General features: G+C 33.6%; 2 protein-coding genes across 3 annotated transcripts in view; one reads left to right on the top strand and one right to left on the bottom strand.

The window, feature by feature from the left end:
* LOC136812709 (centrosomal protein of 78 kDa-like) overlaps window positions 1–314 on the bottom strand; it is a 34,475-nt gene extending 34,161 nt beyond the window's left edge. The window contains exon 1 of the mRNA XM_067069242.1: window positions 272–314. Within this exon, the coding sequence (XP_066925343.1) occupies window positions 272–285 (14 nt within the window). The 5' untranslated portion in view covers window positions 286–314. The remainder of the gene's footprint in view (window positions 1–271) is intronic.
* Window positions 1–10,023, top strand: part of LOC136812724 (uncharacterized) — a 35,250-nt gene extending 25,227 nt beyond the window's left edge. The window contains exons 1-7 of one of the 2 annotated variants that reach the window (XM_067069258.1): window positions 645–1,053; window positions 5,962–6,173; window positions 6,653–6,864; window positions 7,622–7,694; window positions 8,079–8,242; window positions 8,980–9,146; window positions 9,793–10,023. In XM_067069258.1, coding sequence (XP_066925359.1) covers window positions 757–1,053; window positions 5,962–6,173; window positions 6,653–6,864; window positions 7,622–7,694; window positions 8,079–8,242; window positions 8,980–9,146; window positions 9,793–9,873 — 1,206 coding nt within the window. In that variant the 5' untranslated portion in view covers window positions 645–756 and the 3' untranslated portion in view covers window positions 9,874–10,023. Of the gene's footprint in view, window positions 1–644; window positions 1,054–5,961; window positions 6,174–6,652; window positions 6,865–7,621; window positions 7,695–8,078; window positions 8,243–8,979; window positions 9,147–9,792 lie in introns of those variants that run through there. The other variant, XM_067069250.1, reaches the window with a different exon arrangement.
* The last annotated feature ends 6,693 nt before the right edge of the window (window positions 10,024–16,716 follow it).

Below are 16,716 nucleotides of genomic sequence, written 5' to 3'. Positions count from 1 at the left end.
TCAAAGAGGCCACCCTGTTGAATAATTATGTAGTCCAGCAGAAAAACAATGATAAAACCATGCATATATTACAATATGCATGATACAGTAATTATGCATGGCTCTATCATTGTTTTTATGGCTGGACTACATAATTATTCAACAGGACATCCTCTTTGAAAAAAGGTCTATTTTAAAAATCATAAACTTGTGTAATGTGAGAAGACCAGGACTTTAAACATTTTTGGGTCAATCTAGATTAAGAGAGACATATACAAACCATATCATATACCTGTTAAATTTCATGATTTCCGAGATCAAGAGAGCTGTCAATAGCTCAGAGCAAAATGACCACACCGCCAGTAATATTTGTATTTTTGCCGCCATATTGTCCTTTCTTGTTTTTTAGGCGACCTGTTGTTTTTATTCAAAATATGCAACGTAAGCATTACATCACTGTATTTTAATTTCATTGGTTTCAGATATAGACATTACATCACTTTGAACCAATGAACAATCGGTTACTAGATCGTATTGAGTAAAATCGTAAAATGATTTTAAAGCTCTATTTTAAAGGAATATGATTCGCTTCTTTGTACTTTCCCGAGTATGATATAGAAAAAAACACGACATCAATGTTCGCATGGCAAAAATGTAAACACAGACTTTCCCTTTAAATTCTTGAGCAGGGCTAAAACTTCAAAATCATTTTTTAGACGAGCAAATCCAGACGAGTTGAACTTTTATAGCAAAGAAGAGAAATTGTTTTTGACCAAGATGAGAGAACAATTAAACGAAGAGGGAATCATTACACTGAAGATAAATTTTGATAACAGCAATGGGAGAAGAGTGGAAAATACACAACAGCATGGGCAACATGACGATGATCAAACTTTTTCTTCAAACAAGGAGGGTGTACTTCTCAGTCGTGTTTTGAACTTAGTAAATGAATTTCCTTGGCCTAAAAGTAACGTTTCTGTACATTATACCACAAAGACTTCTGAAGATAGAAATGGCAACTCCTTGATAATGAAAGAACCAGAAAATATAAAAGCAAGAGTGACAGATTTACCAGTGAGTTTGTTCAGTTTTGTTTTGATTTTTTGATTCGACGCACTGGACTTACAAAAAAGCACTGAAAACGAAATGTTTTGTGTCAAATAGGGAATTTTTTTTTCCACCCGACAATTCAATTACCGTGAGTGGTCCTAAATCCGACAGCCCTGTCTAAATCCGATGGGGTCTTTCAAAGATACAAACTAAAATAAAAACAAACCTTTCACTGTGACGCAATAAAGATACCAAAGTGTCAACTAAACTGAGAGATTTGATAAACATTGATTTGAACCAAATTACAATAATTGCTTCTTGTACAAAACATTAAGCAGATATTCAATAACCAACACGTAAAACCTATTGAATATACGTTTTATTCTATACTTAAAGGCAAAAACAAAAGAAAAACTTGGAACATTTTTTACAAAATAAAAAGTCCAGACGTAATTAATCGAACCAATCGAATGGTATTTTTAATCGAACTTTGCCGAACTTACTCGAACTTTGTTGGCTGATTAATGTTCGACTAAGTTTGGTTGTCGAACTTTAGTCGAATACTCACAAATTTCTCAAAATACAAAGTTCGATTAAGTTTGATTACTGAAATCGAACTTAATCGAACTTTTTTTACAGAGACCTCGACAATTTGATTACATTTGATCGAACTTAATCGAACTAATCGAACTTAATCAAACTTTGTCAAGTTTAATCGAACAAAAATTTGAGAAAACCCGAGCAACTGAAGGCCGCTCCACTTGCGCGTATTTCGATCGCACTTTTTGCCGGCCTTTGAGGACACTTTGAGGAACTTTGAAGCGCCCTCGCTGGTGCAGACGTGTACCCTTGCATCCCCCTGACCAGTGGGCACCGATCAAACTCCTCGGAACCCCGGCCGGGACCCCCAGGGGCCGTCCACGGTAGTACCCAAAGGAGGACATTTTTTGTGCCGAACTTTTTCGAACAGAGTTTTTTGTCGAATTTGTCGAACCTTTCTTGTTGTCGAACTTTATTATCGAACAGAGTTTTTTGTCAAATTTGTCGAAAATTTCTCGTTGTCGAACTTTGTCAAACTTTATATGTTTTGTCAAACTTAATCGAATACTCACAATTTTAGCGACTTTTAAAAAGTTCGATTAAAGAATCTAATCGAACTTTTGTTGTTCGATTAAGTTCGACAAAGTTCGATTAGTTCGGTAATCAAACTGTTCGATTAATTACGTCTGGAAAAGTGCTCACAAAATTGAATGTTCGAAATTTTTCTCTTCATCAACTTTTTAATTACTTTAAAGTCATTAAAAATGCAAAGTGAAATTGACAATAGAACTATTTTAAAAGTTTCTTTTCTAGCAAGAGTAAAAACATGCAAAAATCCATGACATCTCAAAAAAATTTGAATAAAAAAATAGCCATGTGATAATAGTGTGGTCTCAGTGCAGCACACTTGACAAGGTTTGGAACGAAGAATGAATTCGATTGACGTGAATGTCTTTAGCGTTCAAACTGAATGAAAATAAATTAAGACTAATAAATATTTGATTGACAAAATTAAAGTAGAAATTAAATAGATGACAATAAGACTTGAATAAATTGACCTAACTTAAATTAATCGTATTTTTAGAAGATGAAAATCAGAAATAAACATAATTTAGATAAAACTAGCCTAACTATCCTAACCTTAGTGGTCACTGACAAAGAAGTGAGAAGCCTGTGCCAAAAGGGCAGATGTGAAATCTAGCAAAGTTGAGCCAACTGAAGTTCACAAAAGAAAACAGAAAAGGACAAAAGCTTACCGGCTGGCCCAATGTGAATTACTGTGATGAGTGACCAGGTTGTGTATAACCAACTGGGTTAAACACATGAAAATGACTGAAAAGTCTGAGTGAAATATCAACACTCAACCAACATGCAAAATAGTAAAATTTGATATGAAAGTTCTCTTCACAACCTTACTGTAAAAGCTCTCAACATTGAATGAAAATTGAATGCAATAAATGAGAAAAACTGAGGAGAAAATTGCTCCCTAATTATAAAGTCATTAAAGTGAGAAAAAGTATCTAGAGTAATTATAAAACAAAAGAAAATAAATCTAAAGTGTGAATGACATATAAATTAATTGACAGTAAAATTAAACAAACAAATGAAATTTTTAATTGATTTTTAAGTTTTATATTTTTTTTGTAGGAACACTTTCTGTATTCAAGTGTTCACATGACAAATAGCCATGTGATATCGTTAATTATCAAACGGCTGTTTTTGCCTACAGGTATAGAATAAAATTTTTTATTACAAAATTGTTAACGTTTTAAACACGAACAACAGATTCAGAATAATAGTAGAGGTAATTATTTTTACAACTCGCACTTTTTTGATCACATTAATTGACATCTTGACATTATAAAGTCCTTGCAATAGTTTATCATTCAACTTGGAGAAGGAATGTTTGTAAACATAGAATTTTTTCATAACAGTTATTTAGGGTGTCGGAATTAGGCAGGGCTGTCGGATTTGGGACCACTCACGGTATTGTACAAGTTGTAAATCAGTCTGGTGTGCCCAACGTGTTGTGTGATACAATGCTAAAGAAAAAGTTGGACATTAAAAGAATTTGCATATTGTAAAATACTGGCACTACACCTTTCCCTTAATTCATACTTCTCAGAAATGGCCTGGAAAAATGTGCCTTCACCGTTGTGTATAAACAAACGCGTCTTTGCGTGCAAGGGGTTAGGGAAAGTGGGTTTTTCAGCTTCTAACTTTTGATAGCAATCTTCTTTTGGCAAAAGATTTTCAGGGTGGTATAATATCTCTATTTGGTTGAGTCGTGCACAGGAGGCTTTGAGACCCATTTTCCCAACTATAGACGCTTTCAATTAACTGATAGTCATATCTTGACACAGGACTTTATTATCAAAATGAACCTTGAACCTGACTACCCAATTCTCCTGGCATGGGTTGACCCAGGCAAAGGTTCATTCACCACTTGCCAAGTGAACCGCTGCGAGTGAGAATTGAACCTTGGTCGCCTGTACAGCAACCAAGGTCAATGACCACTATACCACAGCGCCCCCTAATATCATGAGTAGATTGAACATACTAAAATTTGAGGGGATTATGTTTGACAGAACTTAAGAAGAGCTCAAAAACTAACTTTCCCTAAGGAAACGCGGTCAAAAACAGGTTTGTTTACTTCCAGAGACCAAACAGTGGAGAGCATAAAAATTAATCAGTTAATTAAAAACTTCAGCATAACTTGCAATAGCTCCACCTTTCAATGGAACTTTGGTTATTTGTTGTTGTATGGTGTAGATGCTCTGTTCTGAAGGTCCACAAAACTGAATTTGGGTCTCCTTTAAGTTTTTGTGTATTCTTAATATAATATACACCTTTGATGATATAATAGTTGTTAGGGAGAACGCAGCAGTCTATTACATAACTAATTACTCCACACTTCAGTAGATGCAAGTATAACAAGCAGGAAATTAGATATTACTTAGAAATAAGTTTTATTAAAATTGGCACGCTAACATTCTTGTGAATTAGCACGCAATATCGCAAATGTTCCTGCACGACAACATATAAAGTATTAGCTCAAGTATTAAGGGCTTTATATTGGTAATATGAGCATATCATTTTTGTCCCTAATCGATGGAGTAATTTATTATGGGGAACTGAGTCAATAGGTTGTCGCATTCTCCCAAACATGTTAACAACACTGGCAGAATAGAGTTGATTATTTTTCATGTGATACAGTAATATTGATAATAAATAATTGTTATGGGATAATATAAGTTTGTCCACGCAAGAGCGTCTCTATCAGAGTGTATATCTCACCTTTATCACTCCGTAGTATATATACACTCTGTGTGCATTGCCTGTTTGATAAAAAGATTCCTATACCTCTGCAATGATGTATGATTTATAAATAGCAACACTTCTCTTGTAGACGACTCACCTGCACTCCATCGCATCAGTTGGTTTGAAAAATCTCAAATCAGAAAAGAGAATTAGAACAGACCCTCTACAGCAATGAATCTGGTTCTGTGTACAGAGTACATAAAATGTTAATAGACCAGGGTGCTTCTATCGTGCAGGAATTTGGAATAATAATTGAATCTTAATTAACCCTTTGGAAAATATATTCATTTTGATTCTACAAATTTATCAAGTCAAAAAAAGAAGTTAAAAGCATCTTTCTAAAAAAGGGCAGTGTTTCTGAAATATTATCTGCTGAAAAAGAGAAAATAAATGGGCTTTATAGGTATATTTTTATAAACATAATATTGTTCTCTTGAGTGTTTCGGGAAATTAATGCCTAATATGGAGATTTTATGAGATTTTGATAATAAAGTCCTGTGTCAAGATATGACTACCAGTTAAAAAATCTTTGTGTGTCTATGTCTAGTTTCTCTCTTTAACATAACACATCAATTAACACCTAAATGGTTACAATGAAACAGACGCAATGGGGATGGGAAAGATCTTTTTTCATGAACATCTATTCTCTTTCAAACAAATAAAAGGACATCAAAGGTTTTGCTTTTAGATTAAGTTGATATCATTGGCTCACAGTACTCATCGATTTTTCACATTGCATTGACATGAATGTGGAGAAAGATTGGTCATGAAGAGAAGCAAAGCATTTTTTTGTTTATTCAGCACTAAATTGAATACAATATAACAATAAGAGACACCAGCCTGATATAAAACATGTGTCTGATATGATGCTGAAGCACTTTTGAAACAAAAAACCTTAATGATCGCATTAAAATATGCAAACAGAAATTTTTTACATATACACAAAAACATTTTAATTCTACTTGTAGTCGTGTTTTGTAACAGGAATTTTTTTATCAGACACCCTGTATAAAGTTGATGAATGGACAAGGATGTTTGATTTCCTATGATCGCGATAACTTTTACCTTTAGGTACCTGTGTTGTTGAAAATCTTCTCAATGTTAGATGTGATATCATTATGTCGTGTTTCAAAGACCTGTCAATCATGGTATAAAATAGCAAATGATGAGTTATTATGGCAAAAGAAGCTAGATTGTGATTCACATAGATGGGAAATGGTTGACCATTTATCACATCCTCAAACACATTTCGAAATGAACCCTGAATCAACATTTAAAGAAATGTAAGTTTTGAATTTTGAAATTAAACACTAGGGACGAATACAAAAGTCATGCGTTGGCATTAAAATTTTAATTGTTTATAATTGTTTTATTCATCTCTTGAGACTTTTCATTTTATGTCTCAACAGATACGGTTTTCTAGGGAAAAAAATGTTTTCTTAGGTTATTCATTTGCAATTTGTTTTAGATGAGGAAGGAGTGTTTGTAGATATGTTGATAAAAAAAAATTTTTTTTTTAACGGATTTTTAATTCTTGTTTTTATTGATTTTAGACCTGAGGATGATCGTAAGATCGAAATATATATAGTCACAAAAATAAAATGTCACCATTGTTGGTTCATTTTGAATATCTTCTTTGAATTTTTAACATGAAATTTTTCAAATTATTATCTAAAGGGCTTATTTACTTGCTGTGAAAGCTTATAATCGGATTAACTTTTTGCAAGCTGTAATTCTGTAATTCCCTTTTTTCCTTTTTCAGATATCTGCAATGTTGTCCTGAATGTCGAACCAAACGAGAAAAAACTTCTATGCTACCAAGCCTACCAAAACTTGGATTTTATTTTGGGTTTTCAAATCCAAAAGTTGCAATGTTTGGCTCAGGGCTTGATCGAAATGGTTTTGTCAAAAAGCTTTTGTGGGATAAACATTCACCCTTTGTTGTTCAGAAAATGTTCCCCGGTCAATTAGAAGGTATACTTTGTTTTATGTTTAAAGCGACTGGAGTCATATATAATGTGTAATACAATAATATATATAGTGTCGAAGTCAAATGCCTTCAACTACTTCAAAAAATGGCAACACCAAAGAGAAAAACTCACAAAACAAATATATACAAACATATGCGAATAAATAGAATTTCTGTCCAACTATATTCACTCAGCAGATTTGGGTATATATGTTCAATGATACGAAAGTTGTTTCGGTTATTATTAGTTTGTAGATAAATCTCACGTAAATTTACTAGTGGAACTTCGAGGAAACTAACATTAAATTTCAATACTTAAAACAAATCAATGATCGATTAATGCATAATTTTGTCATTAAAAATGGAGTTATATGTTATTGTTCAAACTGCGGTGAGCAATGCATAATCATTAATCTTGGACAGATTCTGATTTTTTCGCACTGGTATGTGTACACTCTATATAAAAGTCAAGGCTTCGTATTAATATACACGTTTTTTTTTTATAAGAACGTCAAAATTTTTCGAAGCCTTCGGATGTTCTCAGTTTTTTGGATTTGAAGCCTAAAAATGTTCTTAAAATGTTCTTATTTTCAGCATTTTTTGAGCATTTTGATGTAATTTCTTAAGAAATTGCATGTTTTTAAGTCTCCAAAGCCTTAGTATGTTCTTAGAATGTTCTTAAATTTTTGGGCTCGAAGCCTTATGTTCTTATATAGTTTGTTCTTATAAAAAAAAAACGTGTATCATATGTTTGTTGTTTAGGCCTTGGTTCTGGGTTCACCTTATCATATTCAAGTGGATCAATCGACCTCACAACATTATATAGAATGTCAAAGTAAGAAAAACACCTTGTTGAAAGTTTTGAAAGATAATAAGGATTCAAATTTTCGATTCAGTGGCTTTGTAGATTTGAGAACGTTTCTAACGTTAATCCCGGACTAAAAAAATATATATATCTAAATCATTGGTTATTGTGCTACATAGAGTATATATAAGTTGGAAATGATTTGATTATCTCCAGAATTTTATTTCACAAATGAAGAATTTTTGTCTTCTTTTTTAGGGGACTATCCCACGTATACAGTATAACAACGAATTTTGAATTCTTTTTTCGTAGATTTCGCGTCTATACAGGCAAAACCATACCAGTCAAGTTAAAAAACAATATCTTCCTCATTTTTTCCTAAACTAACCTTTCATTATTTTGTACTTCTTTTAGAGCTGAGCGTGAAAATGACCAAAACCCAAATGAAAGAGTGAGTAAGCTTTTGATAGCAGACACAGAGAACGAAGGACAGTTGACGTTATCACACCCTGCAAGACAGTTGTGCTCCACCATTGATGCCTTTGTTTATGTCGTCAAAGCAGATGATATTGATAAAGGTTTGGTTTTTGTATCCCATTTTTATTTGATTTCTCATCAACATTACTTTTATCACTTTCTTTATAACTTCTCAAACTCGAAGCCAGGCCCTTATTTCGCTACGTTATATTTCTGATAGTGCTCACATATATCAACACGTTTTTCAGTAAAATACAAAGCTTGACTTTAGGGACGAGATGGATAACTTCCTTATCTCTATTGTCTAGGAAAAGTTTTCGATTATTTTTTAAATGTTTAAATATTTCTCAGAAGAAACTCTCCTGCCTGTGTTGTATCAGTGTATATGTAGATTTGTCCAGCATAGCTATGTTACATGCAAGCAAGCTCAGTCCTCAGTCTAGGCTTTTCAAATCTTTGTTTTGTTATAAGACAAATTTATCAATTTATCCTTCGACGGGAAGACCTTAAGGAAAATATTGGTCGGTCGGTATAATAAAAATAAATTTCTTAAAATCAGGCCAGAAAATCAGAATTTTAAGAATTTGTGACGTTTTGAAGCAGTACACTTCTTCTTTATCGATGAGCGACTTTCTTGCCATTTTATTGTGATATTTTAAGTTCTGGGAATGAGTTTACACTTTTTCAAACTTATCTGCTCAAAAAAGTCAATCCTCCAGCTTGCAAATTCAATATCCTTTTTGTTTTTTCAAAAAAAAAAATTGGAATAAAACAGGGTAGAACAACAAATTAATTTGGTCCCGCCTAATGAAACTTCTTTTCTTTTTTTTATTAACAGTCTGTTTTGGAAGTGATGAATTAAAAGCGATGCTTGATGAAAGATGGAGTCAACCAAAGGTCCCTCTCCTCGTGTTATGCTTGAAGTCAGATACCACCGTTCAAGCAGTACCTTCAATAACAGTAGCTGATCAATTGAACTTGAGAAGTTTATCTCGACCCTGGCAGGTAAGAAAAAATTTCATTTAATCGCAATATAGAAACCACTTTTGAACAAGATTTATACGCTGGAAACATTACATAGAGAGTTGTATTCTTAAAGTTTCGCCACTCATGGACGAAAATCATCTGAAAAAAATATTGACTGAAAATCCGTCATCCAGACGGATTCGGGTGGCATGGAACTTTAATAACAAGGTCCTTTCCACGTAAGGTAACCTATGATAGAAATAATTTCGATGACATCATTCATCATGCCTAAATTGAGCAAAATCGAGAGTTTTGGACTTTTGAGTGAACATTTGGGTTAAAATTACATTTCTTCCTCAAAGCCTTCATTTTATCTCTAACAAAGGAAGCAGTTTTTTCTGTTAACCAAATACAAAATGACTGTATTCTTATGAAATTGTGTGAAATTCACCCTAGAGGGTATTCTTAGGGTATTCTTACGATTTGGCCAATTTTCACCCTGATATTCTTATAGAGGATATTCTTATATAAAAAAGCGTGTATGAGAGAGAACTGCTCATTCTTTTCCAGTAATCTTATAAAAAAATCATAGTTAATTTCGTGATCAGGTTTTACCGAAGATGTTCAATGTCCTTCAATTAAACTACACCAAGAAAGTAAAAGTGAAATATTATTTCTTTTTCAGGTCAGACAGTGTGATGTTCGTTCTATGAATGGTATCCTACCTGGAGTACATTGGTTCACAAAACGTATAATGTCATCTTAGAAGAAGGGACTGTACGGGGATTGCCGTAAATAACACCGACACATTTTTCTTCAATCACAGTTAACACCGACAACAAAAATCGCTAAAATCCTTATTTTGTCCGCTTTGCACGTATGGCACCGAATATACCGTCACCTTTTTATCAATACATCCAATTTTGGTTAATTCCTCGTTTTAGCAATTTAAAGTTCGGACGAGAGAGTCGCTTTTTGGCTAATTGATAAATTTATTCGAATATTTTGATTCGGGAGGGATTTATAGACTTCCAGGCTATATTCTGAGTCATGTTGGACTTTTGGATCCTCAGATCCTAAGGTCGTCTTTAATTTACCTTAAAGTGGGAGTATTCAAAGCTTTTAACCAAGTTTTATCAATATTATTATTAATATTGATAATTATATTAATAAGCCTTGTAATTTTGATTATTTAATTATTTTGAGAAATTTTTAATGCAAACAAGCATTGTTCTAGTCCCCTATCTTTTGTTTTTGTTTTTATAAAGTGTATATTTTAGTGATGTTATAAATTTTGAAGTTTTAAGTGCATTTCTAATGAAAGAAAATTTTGTAACGAAGAAATTATAGATTTAGTTGATTCCTTCCTTTAGCTTTTCACATGCACGTAAAATTTTACTTTAAACCTTACGGAAAATCGTTCGTAAGGCTGTCTTTACAAAACTTTTTGAAAGACTGTTTATTTCTTGTATCTGTAATATGATGTGTTGATTACGTCATAGATATGATTCCCGCAAAGCAGAACCTTACCTTATCGGGGAAAAAATGTCGGAGTTTTATTTAGTCAGGGAAAAATTTTTCCCGACCAAGATTTCAAATTCGTCACTTTTCCCCGACCAAAATTTCAAATTCCATCACTTTCTTCATCCGACTAATATTGTCCAAAAGAAATGGTTTCCTTCACTAGCTCGAAAATGGGTCTTGTAATGACGTTTAAAGCAAGATTTGAATTTTGGTTGCAGTATAAAATTTCGGGTAAACGTTTTGGTCGGGAATAAAAAAACCGGGTACAAGTTTTGGTCGGGTGATAATATGTTGAGGAAATATTTTGTCGGGGAAAAATTTCGTCACCTTAAAATTTTCGTCACTTTCCCCTGACATTATTTTCCCCGATAAGGTGTACCTTAAAGGAAGAAATTTTGGCGGGAATTTAATTTGGCGGATGGCCGAAAAAGTTTTTTAGAGAGAATTTAATTTGGCGGATGGACGAAAAAACTAAATTTGGCGGGAATTTAATTTGGCGTTTGATGAAAAAGTTGTCCTTAAAATGGCGTAAAAACAACAAAAAAAGTGCAAAAACACCTTAAAAAAGATCATATTTTCAAAAAGCTTAATTTGGCGGATTGCAGAAAAAAGAAATTTTGGCGGGAACTCAATTTGGCGGATTCTGGCCGAATCCGCAAAATCCGCAAAATTTTTTTTCCGCCAAAATTTCTTCCTTTAAGGTATTTTAATCAACCCTTTAAGTGCCGCGGTTATTATTTTTCTAAGTTAATACTGCGCGGACCTGCCTGAATGATAGAAAGGTGCCCGGTGGTAGACTAGTAAACTAATCGGTTATTATTTATAACCTTATAATAAAACTGTCAATCAAATAATGTAAACACTAATTAAATATTCAGCGCGCGTGAGAGAAAAGGAAAACAAGACGACTTGAAGTCGAAAATTTCGCCTAAAGTTTAAACTGCATGGGAAAAAACAAGAAGTAGAGATGAAAGCTAATCTGAAGTCTACTTTACATCGAGCCTCAAAATTGCGAAAAAGATAAGATCAATTTACGAGCAAGGGTTGTTTAATTCTTAAGAACTAATATTATATTAATATATTGATTCTTATAGAAAAAAAAACCTTATCAGGGAAAACTTCGTCGGGGAAAAGTGACGAAATCTTGGCCAAGTGACGAATATTTTTCCCCGACGAAAATTTACCCCGGCCTTAATGCGTTTACCAACTACCAGCAAGTGACGAATATTATTCCCCGACGAAGCTTTCCCCGATAATGTAAATATGTTCATATTGCGCGCCATCCCTTGATTACTTTGTAAGAAATAATTACCGAAGGCTATATCACCTTCTATCGAGAGTTATTGATTTGATTCTTATAAAGTATATGCTTATAAGAAAAATAAATATGCTCATATTGTGCGCCATCCCTTGTTTACTTTGAAAGAACTAATTACCGAAAGGTTTATCACAGTCTATCAAGAGTTATTGATTTGATTCTTATACTAGTACATAGCTTACACTAACATGCCACCGCAGCAATATAATATTTAAAAAATTCTATAATAAATTGTATAATCATAACAATGTCAATTGCAAGATTATAAGAAATGCATGGGGACAAAAAAATAGTAAGTAACTACACGTTTGGTTAAACGAAAAATAAAAGATTTTCTTTTTCTGAAAATAATAACAATAACACTCCATCTAAATAAATAAAAACGATGGCCTAGTTATAATTAAGGTTTCGACGAAGACATGAAAAAATCTAATTAAAAAGAAATGACTCTTATGTTTTGCAAGCTAAAGTTTATTCCACTTAAATTGGCATTCATTTTTGCTATCATGTGGAAACCATATCAGAGTAATTAGACTACTCGAGTACCTAATAAACGTACAGTAGCGAATAAACGTACAGGGTCCTGGAGGCATGCAAACCTAATTGAAGGATCTTTTTAATGAGGTTAGGGAGTAAATATTGGGTAATTTGCTTTCTTTTGACGAGTAGAACAAACCTCAAAAGTCAAAGATGGATATTTATCATTAGAAACAAAAGTAGGCACTTGAAATTGAGGAAAATTTTTTTTGTTAAAATTAATAAACGTACATGTACGTTTATTAGATACCCGAGAGTATCTTCCTTGAGAGTGGTTGTACATGGTAAGCAAAACAAACTTCCAATTTACATGGAATAGATTTTAAATGTAAGACGGGTTCAAGAAATGAGCTTGTCGGAACAGGTTGACGAGATAAAGCTTTTAATGCTTTAAAGATTGAAACATAAAAAATAATCAGGAATAATTAATTGATTTGATTATTGATTGATTTAATTACTGATTGATTGATTGATTGATTCTCTATTGCTACTTGCCTAATAAACAATAGTCAAGAGAGGACTGCGGATAAAATTTATCAAAAAGTTCTGCGCCATCTTAAATAGGGCGAAATAGAAACCAATCCTAGCTAAGGCCCGGACTCCACTCGCCTACGCTTTGATTGTACTTCTCAAGCAAAATCTTTTATGTTGTTGGTCAAAAGAAAAATAAAGATATGCCATTGTGGTCCATTCAGACGTACAGTCGAGAAAAGTTGAAATGCGCCTAATTTTTTTTAAAGTGCATAGTACTTTTTCATGATGCAATCTTTTCTCCAAACTAAAAGCTGATTGAATCCATTAAGATGATCGCAGCGCAGACAATGAAGAGATGAGTGCCTTCAGGAAGCTAGACTTTTTGAGTTTATAGCTATATACTTTCACTTTATGGTGTTTCTGTATGACTGTCTGTGTGCCTAGTCTAACCACCGTTAAATGCCTTCGGGAAGGTCCTCCTAACGTGGAAAGCCAGAATTGGAGCTATTTCACCAAACTACTGGAGCGCAAGTTATTACGTAGGCTATCACAACTGAAAAAGTTGAATGTATGCGCCTATACAAACTTTTTTCAGGTTTTCCAAATAGATTTACCACACTGAACAAACAGTGAAAACACTCTAAGTGAGGTAAATCTATTTTGAAGACCAAAAAAAAGTTTGTTTACATCGATTCACATTCAATTTTGGATTCATATGCTACATTCTACTTTTTTGTACTTTGCCGGTATCTTGTTTTACCGTTTCTGTATATGACTGTCTGTGTGCCTAGTCTAACCACCGTTAAATGTCTTCGGGAAGGTCCCTCCTAACTTGGAAAGCCAGAATTGGAGCTATTTCACCAAACTACTGGAGCGCAAGTTATTACGTAGGCTATCACAACTGAAAAAGTTGAATGTATGCGCCTATACAACTTTTTTCAGGTTTTCCAAATAGATTTACCACACTGAACAAACAGTGAAAACACTCTAAGTGAGGTAAATCTATTTTCAAGACCAAAAAAAAAGTTTGTTTAGATCGATTCACATTCAATTTTGGATTCATATGCTACATTCTACTTTTTTGTACTTTGCCGGTATCTTGTTTTTACCGTTTCTGTATGACTGTCTGTGTGCCTAGTCTAACCACCGTTAAATGTCTTCGGGAAGGTCCCTCCTAACTTGGAAAGCCAGAATTGGAGCTATTTCACACACCAAACTACTGGAGCGCAAGTTATTACGTAGGCTATCACAACTGAAAAAGTTGAATGTATGCGCCTATACAAACTTTTTTCAGGTTTTCCAAATAGATTTACCACACTGAACAAACAGTGAAAACACTCTAAGTGAGGTAAATCTATTTTGAAGACCAAAAAAAAAGTTTGTTTAGATCGATTCACATTCAATTTTGGATTCATATGCTACATTCTACTTTTTTGTACTTTGCCGTAGCCTGGATATCCAGACCGTAAACTATTTCACCGTCTAGTTTTTTATAATCTTGTCTCAGGTTTACGGTCTGGTTAAAGTAACTCGTCTACAGGGATATCTGTCCCTGCATATGCGAGTGTCTCTAATTGGTCAGTACGCGCCCAGTCACTGAGCAGAATTTTCGCGGGGTTTGTGATATTTTTCGATGCGCGCGCATAATTTTTATGGGAAAAAGCTGACCTTGCAAAAAAAGATAAACAAATGAAAATGAAAACGCAGGTTCATTTCTAAACAAAATGGCTGATGGAAAGGAGCCTTTATGAATGTGGCTGACGTTTGGATATAGTTTAAAGTAGTTTTGAAAGTTTATTGAGTTTGTAAAAGAGGTTTTATGGTAAGTAATTATGTGTGTCTGCCTGGGTTTCCACAGTTTTGAGATTCTGTCAACAAGGGTTTACTCACAGACTGTGTCATTCAAAACTGTATCAGACTTTTTTAGTTGCACCAGACTCTATAATTTTAGAAACTTTGTATGTTGAGGTAAGAGTGTTTTTTTCTAAAATTTTGAGTCTGGATACCCAGGCTAACTTTGCCGGTATCTTGTTTTACCGAGTTAAGAAAGATATTCCCGAGTTACGACCATATAATGGTCTTTAAAGCTTAAGAAGCTCTATAAACAATAAAGGTAGTTATTAATAAAATAACAGACAATATAAATTACAGTTTGAACAAAAATATCAACAAAATGTACATTTGAAAACTTGAGCAAATTTCTTTAAAGATTCCCGAAAAAGAATTGAAATCATTGCTGAAATGAACTTCTGACTAAATTACAGTATTTATTCAGTTTTAAAGACAAGAAACAAAATTAGACATACAAAACACTTTTTCCATTCAATGAATCGAATCAGCTCATCATCAGAACCAGTCTGCCATTTTGTTTGTTTTGATTTGCAAAAGTAATATTGTAATCCTTGTTATGGTGATGTTATATACTTTTTCTATAATTTGCATTTATAACACTCGCTTCAGCTTTTCAATCCTAAATCAAAACTAATGAAATGCAATATATAATAATGGTAATAGCATATAACGTAATATGAAAATGTGTATAACATTTACCGCTGTATAATTTACCGCCATATTTTTGCGGAACACTTAATTGGCCGGAACAGAAATACTAACAAACGCGCGCGCGCAAAGATTCGAGATTCCTGTCCAATATCCTTGCGTGAAGCTATGAAGGCCTCCTCACTCGCTACGCTCGTTGCGGGGGCAAAAATAAATGCTTATAAGAAAAATAAATATGCTCATACATATTGTAAGCCATCCCTTGTTTCTTTGTAAGAACTAATTACCGAAGGGTATATCACCGTTTATCAAGAGTTATTGATTTGATTCTTATAAAGTGTATGCTTATAAGAAAATAAAAAAAAAATCCAAACTGTGAAGCTAACTGAAGCTAAAGACACAAAGATATATGACGTAATCCAAAGAAAACCCGCGAAAATCGTCCCATCGTCCGTGGTTATACGAACGTGTAAAATGTAAATTAAGCTTAGTAAGTTCGTCCACCGTATCGAGTACTTTCGTTTTCTAAATTTTCGTCCGAGGACACCGCCGCTGAATGCCTATCGTAATACTTTCGCTAAGGCGAAATTAATAACCGACTAGAAGCTACTTCCAACACCTTTTTTTCTTCACCTAAAATCGTAAGGAGAGACATACAGATTTCTGTATGTCTGACCCGTGCGGGATTGCAATTATTATTTTTTCTGTTTATTGTGTTTTTGGAAACACTCATTTACTTATATGTTCCCATGTTCAATGTTACTATGAAATATCATTTAGTCAAAAAAGTTGGATGGATTCTCAAAAACCTAAAAAAAGTTGTAAAATTAAACAACGTTTTTGGAGGGAAGTAGCTTCTAGTCGTTGAAATTCAGAAAAGAGACGCAACTTCACCCCTTCGATTCTTTTTATTTGGAGCTTGATTTTTTTGTATATGGGTCTGTTTTCAACGACTAGTTTACTAGTCTACCCGGTGGTAAAACTTCAAATTAATTCGCTGGAGGACAGAATCAAGTAAAGCAGGGCCAAATTTGAAGGTTAATGGATCACTCGTTAGCCAAAAATAATCAAAAACGGACAAAATCTTAAAAAAGTGGATTTTTGTCAAATGTTTGCATTTTTTTTGACTTTTTGGCTTAAAATCTCGCTGGAAAGACTCACTTTTGATTTTTTTTGGTTAACCATGAAGCCCAATACAAATCCTACGAGTTTGACCAAAGATGACGATTTCTAACTCAAACTGGGCATTACAGGCCT

The sequence above is a fragment of the Clytia hemisphaerica genome, unplaced genomic scaffold (assembly GCF_902728285.1).
Source record: "Clytia hemisphaerica strain Z4C2 unplaced genomic scaffold, Clytia hemisphaerica genome assembly, whole genome shotgun sequence".
In the NCBI taxonomy this organism is placed as follows: Eukaryota; Metazoa; Cnidaria; class Hydrozoa; order Leptothecata; family Clytiidae; genus Clytia; species Clytia hemisphaerica.
This window is presented reverse-complemented; position numbering and strand designations above follow the sequence as displayed.